At 40.9% G+C, this 8,440-nt stretch overlaps 1 protein-coding gene across 1 annotated transcript in view; it reads left to right on the top strand.

The window, feature by feature from the left end:
• Positions 1-5,564, top strand: part of atp1b2b (ATPase Na+/K+ transporting subunit beta 2b) — a gene marked incomplete at both ends in the record, with an annotated part of 8,211 nt that extends 2,647 nt beyond the window's left edge. Inside the window, 7 exons of the mRNA XM_080529083.1 lie at positions 1,433-1,561; positions 1,845-1,949; positions 2,903-3,108; positions 3,357-3,416; positions 3,933-3,959; positions 5,136-5,231; positions 5,397-5,564. Of these exons, the coding sequence (XP_080385209.1) occupies positions 1,433-1,561; positions 1,845-1,949; positions 2,903-3,108; positions 3,357-3,416; positions 3,933-3,959; positions 5,136-5,231; positions 5,397-5,564 (791 nt within the window). The remainder of the gene's footprint in view (positions 1-1,432; positions 1,562-1,844; positions 1,950-2,902; positions 3,109-3,356; positions 3,417-3,932; positions 3,960-5,135; positions 5,232-5,396) is intronic.
• Between the last annotated feature and the right edge of the window lie 2,876 nt (positions 5,565-8,440).

The raw sequence follows: 8,440 nt of genomic DNA, 5'->3' as shown, positions 1-8,440 counted from the left end.
ACACTGGAAACCCTATATGACTCAGGGGAAATTACCCTCTCTGCACTCTTGACCCACTCTGCACACCCTGTCTCCCCAGGGGGTGTTGCATTTGTGGTCACCATGACACCTGAATAATGTCTGATCCCCCTCTCAGAAGATAGTCCCTATAGTACAGTTTGGGCCGGAGCCAGTATCTCTGATGACTCAGCAGGGGTTTTCCCTACTATGTACTGTGTGACACGGCTCCCTCCCACCCCACAGGATGCCGACTCTCCTCTTACGCTCCTCTTTATAGGGCTACAGTCAACATAGATACCCTCACCCAAGGGAAAGGCAGAGATGCATTTGACACAGACACACACAAACACAGACACGTGCAAACACATATCGACTCTCAATCACCAAGATACTCCCGTTTGTAACTGTATCCTGTGGAGGAGCATATCCTTGGCATTTCGTTATGGATTCCTGTAAGCCTGACAGGGCTGAGAGCCCCACGCAGAGCTGGGCCTGCTGACAGAGGGAACCCCAGTGGCCTGGCCTTGGAGCTCTGTGTAGGAGGCCATCCAGCAGAGACAAGCCTGAGCTGCGCGCCCAGGACTGGCGTTAGGTGTCCATTGATGGGGGCAGATGAAGGGAGGGCTGCTGATAGGTCCAGTCAACCTATCTAGTTTATTTATTATATTCTATGCTAATTTCACCCTCCATATAAATGATCATCTCCTTTATAGAGTATGTGCTATTATATCCTGCTGAAGAGAACTAGTCCCCTATACTAAATGCAGAGATAACAGCATATACTATAGTATACAGTGTCATTCACGACACAGTGACAGGTCGTCCAATCTGTCATATATTTTCATTACATCATAATGTAGTTATGAGTCCTAATGTGTCATATTGTGTACAGAATGCTTAAAACAGTAGTGCTTCTCTTGTGCAATAACCATGGTACTCCTTCTGAGCTAATGTGATACTGTACATGGGCTATAATCCCCTGCCCCCCTGTCCTAATCTCCGCGCGGGGGGAGGGGGGGGGGGGCTTCTCTCCTCCCCCCTCTCCCCTTCTGTCACCACTCCTCCCTTTCTTCTACCCTCCCCCTCTTCTCTTCTGTCCATTGTTAGTGTTACTTGATAATTAAATTGGAGAGACCAGACATTCAATCCTGGATTAATCAACTCTGGGGGAAGGGCCAATATGTGTGAATGTGTGTGCTAGTGCATGCATGCATGCATAATGTGAATATCTAATATGTATTTCCATTTCCCTCTCTCCAAAGAGAGATCTTCCTGTGTCTTTTCACATGTTTTATCATGGTAGTGTGATAAAGAGAGAGTGACCAAACAAAACAAAACAAATATCTGAAATCCCAAACATAATATGTTGAATATTGTGCTCCCCTAGACATTACATTGTGCTGACATGTCTGTGTTGAATGTGTCTCTCCAGGCCTCATCCTGCTCTTCTACCTAGTCTTCTACATCTTCCTGGCTGGCATGTTTACCCTCACCATGTATGTCATGCTGCAGACCTTAGATGACCACAAACCCACTTGGCAAGACAGGCTTTCCACACCAGGTATGATACCACAATACAGTAACCAGTACTACCGGTACACTAGAAGATAAGCAAACAAAAAGTAATATACAAAATCCATTAAAACAAACTTCTGTATTCACTTTTATCTACATATACAAATGCTACACTCTCAAGTAATGAAAACCCCAAATATTTTTTAGTTTTACATAACCCTCTATCTCTCTCTCTATCTCTCTCTCTCTCTCTCTCTCTCTCTCTCTCTCTCTCTCTCTCTCTCTCTCTCTCTCTCTCTCTCTCTCTCTCTCTCTCTCTCTCTGTGTAGGTATGATGATCAGACCCAGGGGGGATGCTCTGGAGATCAACTATATAATCGAGAACACTGAGAGCTGGGACATGTATGCCCAGACACTGGACAAGTTCCTCGCCCGTGAGTATGGCTTTTCAGCATTTCTGTTTTTTTGCCAGTGACTCTTTCACCAAGTGTTTATTGATTCTTTGGCATCTACTGTTGGTATAAGTGAGCCGAATATTCCATAATGAACAAAGATTCCACTAGAATCAAGAATATAGCAAAGCAATCTTATTTTTATTTATTTATTTCATTTAATTTTGTTGTGCACAGAGAAAACGTCTGACCGCCTTATGAGAGACAGCCAGAGGACTCCCAAACATGACTAGTCAATTCTACTTTTATACAGTTACTCAACAGGAGAATCAGTCAGGGCCACAGCAGTTTTGACAAACCAGTCATAAGACACAGCACTTTTCTTAAGTTATTTAACATCATAAATTGTGACCACAAATGGTAGACATGTTCCTCATCTCAATCGTCTCAATCGGTTTTATTTTTGCTGACAAAATAGAGCTCAGTTATGCAATTTCCATCACAAAATAAAACAAACTGTTACAAAGTTTGTAGTGGTGCTGTCATGCCAGATTATGTCCGCCTGCCAAATAGTGTCCGCCTGATGTAATCAATGTGGGTGCTCCGTAATGCCTCTATATCACAAATGTACATTAGATAAGTAAGTAAGGTAGCTAGCTATGATTGGAAACAAAGTAATATCCAGTTATGGAATTATATTTATCACTACTTTGGCTGATGTGATGTTGGTTAACTAGCCAACTCCGTAACATTAGCAGAGCGAATTACGTGTGAAATTAGCATGTTAGCAGGTGTTTTAATATAAAATGGCCATGCCAACATAAAAGCTATAGCTGACTAGTGAGCCTGCATCAACAGCGCTCGACAGACATTGATTACATCAAGCGGACAGTATTTGGCAGGCAGACATAATGTGTACATAATCCATACTGTACGCCTAATGTTGCCTGAGATAGTGCGGACACTGAGTTCCTCCATTGACCCTTCCACTGCAGCCTATAACGAGTCCGTGCAGACCCAGATGAATGATGAGTGCACACCGGACCAGTACTTTCTGCAGGACGACAGTGGTGATGTCAAGAACAACCCCAAGCGCTCTTGCCAGTTTAACCGCACAATATTGGAGGAATGCTCAGGAATCAACGACCGTAACTATGGATACCAGGCAGGGAAGCCATGCATCATCATCAAGCTGAACCGGGTATGTGGAGAGGGGGACTGGTGGTGTTGCTAGGAGACCAGGGGGAGGGACCAGAAAAGCAAATGGTGGGAAGCCAGGAAGAGATCATGCCAAGAAAAAAAACAAGTGTCCTGAAATGTTCAGTTCAATTGAAGGAATAAGAGTCTCTGAATGGACAAGCCTTGAAATTGTTATTCAAAGATGAAGAATGATGTGGGTCTGACGGTAGGAACATTAACCTAAGGCTGTGTGTCTGTCTGTCTCCCCAGGTGATTAGGATGTTGCCAGGAAAGGATGGCCAGGCTCCATTTGTCACATGTGGAGCAAAGGTGAACCTCCCTCTACCCAGAGTGATATTATAAGAGTGGTACCAATGAGAGTGGTACCAATACCAATTTAAATAGTTCCATATAGATGGAAGAGATAGATTCCTGGTTAAACATCTTGATTTACTCTATATTGATTTTTTCATTGGACTAACAACCGGTTGGCTGGCAACATACTCCGTTGGTATAATGTGAAGGAACTATTTGGTATTGGTCATTAGAAAATGCACCCCATTCATTGGGCACCACTCTCCCTTATAGAATACTCTGCTTCAACCTACATAGCCATTCTGATCTACACTCTGCCATCCTGCAAATTCCCACCCATAATGTCTCATGTTCTACTTTGTACTCATCAATGTCACCCACATCCTTCAGCCCCTTACTTTATGTCTGTGTCTTTCGTTGCGCATCACTTGCATCTGTGTTGCATGTCACAATGTCATTTCACATCCTATGTATGTTGTTATTCTCTTCCTTTCTTTTCCGTTGTCATCCATTTTGTCCCTCCATCCTCAGAGGTACAAAATTGGCCAAGACGAATGGGTAAGGATGCCACTGCAGAATAGAGAGATAGTATATAATTGCTAGTGATACACACAACAAACAGCCTTACCTTTTATTATGGCATGATATAGAGATTCGGTTCATTGCACAGTGTACAGTCTTTTGATAAATAATCGAATAGGAATTGGAAGGGATCATGTAACAGCATCTGTTTTGTTGAATTGAATTGATAAAACAGAAGCAGTCGAAAGAAAGATAGGAGGTAATGAAGAAGGAGAAAGATACCATAAGAGTAAAACTGATAATAGAATGTAGTTTAACTTTTAGTATAATATTGTGGATTGTATATGATCTTTGGAGCTGTGTTAAAGCTCATAAATCATCTACAAATCCAGATTGTTCAGTTCAGTATACTTTAAATGGCCTTGTATCTATTTTATGTTAAAAGCAAACAAACAAGCAAGCTAAAACAACAACACCTACCAAATAAACCAAGGAAGTGCTGCTGCCCAGGAGGCAGGCGTTCATGATCAAGATCTCAGTTACCAAACAGACCATAATGGGGGCACAGTTAGTGCATTGCCCAGGATTTAAAAGTTTGCAAGGATAAGCAACGCCTCTTACCAGTTTACTGTTGGAGGCCCCATGTCTCTGCTCTCTGCTTGTGAATGATAAATGAGGTTATGTTAAACCACTGGCCACTGCTGTACAGGAAGAAGGTGTTCATGATCTAGATCTCAGTTACAAAACAAACCATAATGAGGGCACAGTTAGTGCAGTTACCCAGGAGGTAGGCGTTCATGATCTAGATCCACATTTTCTTGCCATTTACTCTCACCAACATAGCATACACACGCTCTCTGGGCAAAGGCTCCACCATGCCTCTGGACTGCATCAATACCTGTTGGTGGCTACTCTGAAAAACAAAAACAGGGGGGGTTAAATACACAGGTCACCTTGTCAATTATCTTATCACTTTTTTTTTCATGCAATGATTCACACCTGTGGCATAATATAAACATATATATATATATTAAATATCTATTATATATTAAAACATTTGATTGATTAATCAATTGGCAATTAATTGCCATGGTGTCCTTTCAAAGTGTATCGATCCGTTCAGATAGGGCAGCCTGCCCTGCTTGCCCAATCACTTCCTATAAAACATTCTACTATACAGTTAAAAATTACCTTGTTGCCCCGTCCCCACAGAAAGAAGACAGCGACAAGATTGGAGAGCTGAAGTACTTCCCTCCTAACGGCACTTTCAACCTGATGTACTATCCTTACTATGGCAAGAAAGCTCAGGTGAGAGCCTTCCAATACCAATACCTGTCCACTCTCAACATCACTTACATTATTGTTATTACACATACTATAGTTTATGTAGTGTTTGTGTATTTAGAGTAACACAGTATTTTTATTTAATGTGAGTGTGTGTGTTAAGTATATTAAACTATTCTACTCCTGAAGGTGAACTATTCCCAACCTCTGGTTGCTATCAAGTTCCTCAACATCACTACCAACACTGACGTCAACGTTGAATGCAGGATCAACGCCAACAACATTCCTCCCGGCGTCGAAAGAGACAAGTTCGCTGGGAGAGTGTCTTTTAAACTGAGGATCAACACGAAGCTCTAAATTCACCTTCTCTCTTGCAAATACTCATCTCCTCATTCTGTGCACAGGTAGACACACTCAGAAACAGATGACAGAATTAGCATCTTTCGTTTACAAAAATAGAATATGTTTACAACTTCCATTTTCATAGTGGTTGGACATTGTATGTCCAGTGATATGTTGATAGAACTGGAGTAAAGGGTGAGAATCCTGTCATTGTTTCTGTCTGTGAGCTTTGGGACTGATGATTCTTTTCAGTAAATTAGTTTGACTTGAAGTCTATTTATACTGCATGACTAACTAGGGGATATTGAGGATATGAACATGTATGATTTCAAAGTTTGCAAGGATAAGCAACGACTCTTACCAGTTTACTGTTGATACCTCCTTGCTGCCTCCCTATAGAGTGCCCCTCTATATATGAATATACACAAAATACAATACAAAATGTGTATATCTATATCATAACCTAATATCGGTATGTCTATTTTGTTGCACTTAAAAGAATAATCATACAGCTAAAAGTATAAAACATCTTTTGGTGGATGGATGCGGAGATGGAGCCATTGTGCATGTGTGTATTGTCTGTAGTGTGCTAAGAGGGCAGGAGGCCCCATGTCTCTGCTCTCTGCTTGTGAATTATAAATGATGGTTATGTTAAACCACTGGCCACCAGGAGGGACCACACTGCACAGCAGTGATCATCCAATCTAAACTGAATCTAAAACACACACAGCCATTGTGTGTTAGAAATGTTAGATAAGATAGCATCTCTCCAACACGGGGAGTTAGAGGTTAATACTTTTGTGTGTGTGTGTGTGTGTGTGTGTGTGTGTGTGTGTGTGCGTGTGTGTGTGTGTGTGTGTGTGCGTGTGTGTGTGTGTGTGTGTGTGTGCGTGTGCGTGTGTGTGTGTGTGTGTGTGTCCACTGTATGTGCGTTTGTATGCCCCAAGACAACATTCATACTGTAGGTCGGGAAGTTGCATCAATGTGCAATATTCAGTCAGACACATACTCATTATACAATATCAAATTATTATGTCATTCCATTAATTATAAAACAGGATTCTTCTATCATAAAAAAGACGTTATTGCACAATCAAAGTTTTAAATCCTCTCATGCTTCTGACATACCATATTCTAATTGTTCGAACATTGTTTATGTTCACATACCTAAGAGCCATTTTCCATTAGCTCACAGGTTAGGGTTGATAGCTTGTTCGTTCATATGAATAGCTTTTTATTTTGCATGTTGATTGCATCTATTTCACATGTGTCTACATGTCAGAGATAGATGCTGTTATGATATTTTGTACTGATTTGTACTGGATTTGTGTGTTTTTTTTTGGGTGAAGATGGGACGCCGAAACATTGTTTTCATTTTGGGGAGGAAGAAATAGTATTTGTTTTGTTTTTATGTTTGCTTACATTTATACTCATATCCTCCAAAATGTCTGCCCATTGGCTACAGTTTGTACATGACTCTTTCTCATGAAAGTCATTAAGTTCCAGAGTGTTTGAAATGCTGTAATAGTGCATCTCAGTTTGAAGGCTGTCTTAATCCTATTTGATTAGTCCAAAGGAAAAACCACACCATAAGTCTGTAGGGCTGTTTGGGTGACAATGGGGGTTTTGGAAAAGGGGGTTTTGGTTTCATTTGATAAAATGATCAGGTGTTACATTACTTAACCAGGGTAAAATTGGGTTTGGGGTTGTATCTTAAATGCATAGAACTGAGCTAGTACAAGATCATCTAACTTGCTGTTGCACAGTCATTATGCTGTTGCACAGATGCCCTGGATGTGCTGCTGATTTAGGAGCATAATGAGAAAAGCCCATCCATCAATTGAGGAACCAGTGGATTCTGTGTGAGTACTGCTGAACTCAGGCAGCTCACCTCGGCATGGCTGTGTGACATTGTGCCAATGTGACTCTGATCCTGCTACGTCATAGCAACACTTTTAGAACACTAGCATCTGTTCACTCAAATTAAGGATTGATTTAACTTTTAGGGCCTGTTTTCTCTCACAATAGGGTGTGCTTCAATGCACTCTCCTCATGTTGGTTTAAATGGTGCCTCAGTGATGTATCATCAAGACTTCATTTGATGTATCATAATTTCACAGTAATCTGTTTTATTTATCCATATCTGAGGAATATGCGATTTATTGAACACGGTCTATTAACCTATTGGTAAACAAACATTCTCCATGTTCAAATAGTCAATTTTGACATTTTGGAGACAATAGCACTTCCTCCTAAGCCTTCCCGGTCCACTCAGTTCGCCTCGCTTAATTTCATTGTAATCTCTTAATCTGGTTGGCTAATCCAGAGCAGGTACTCTACTTTATCCTCTCTTTGTCATTGCAGCTTCTTGTGTCAACCCTGTCTTTCTCTTTCATCCTCTCTCACATGCATATATTCCACTCTTCCTCTCAAGGATGTCAGATGTTCTGTTACAGAGTTTAATTTACTCTTATTATTTTGAGCTTTATACTTATACCTTGTCATGTTCTATCACTGACATTTTGACCAATTGACCCATTTCATTCACAAATAAATCTATACTTTAATGTGTGTCTACTATGATAACTAAGTAGTACACACTTGCATGCTGATTTAGGTTAGAAAATATTGCTTTTATTTTTCCATGAGAAGATTAATCCAGAAACATGTCCCTCAACCAAAGATACTCATGAGTATTCAAATTGTTTGCTATGCAGTACTTGTGTTGCAAATCACAAATCACAGATTACTGCATGGGTAAGGGTTTAATTGAAAGCTATGTTAACGAATCTCATGTCATTAACCGTCCAATTCTAACGTTACGCACAGAAGGAGCAGGTTTCACTAAATGACAACAGTGCCTCCTGGTGGACAGATTGTGTTCCCCAGTG

Source organism: Nansenia antarctica (assembly GCF_963989245.1).
Source record: "Nansenia antarctica genome assembly, chromosome: 4".
NCBI lineage: Eukaryota > Metazoa > Chordata > Actinopteri > Argentiniformes > Microstomatidae > Nansenia > Nansenia antarctica.
This window is presented reverse-complemented; position numbering and strand designations above follow the sequence as displayed.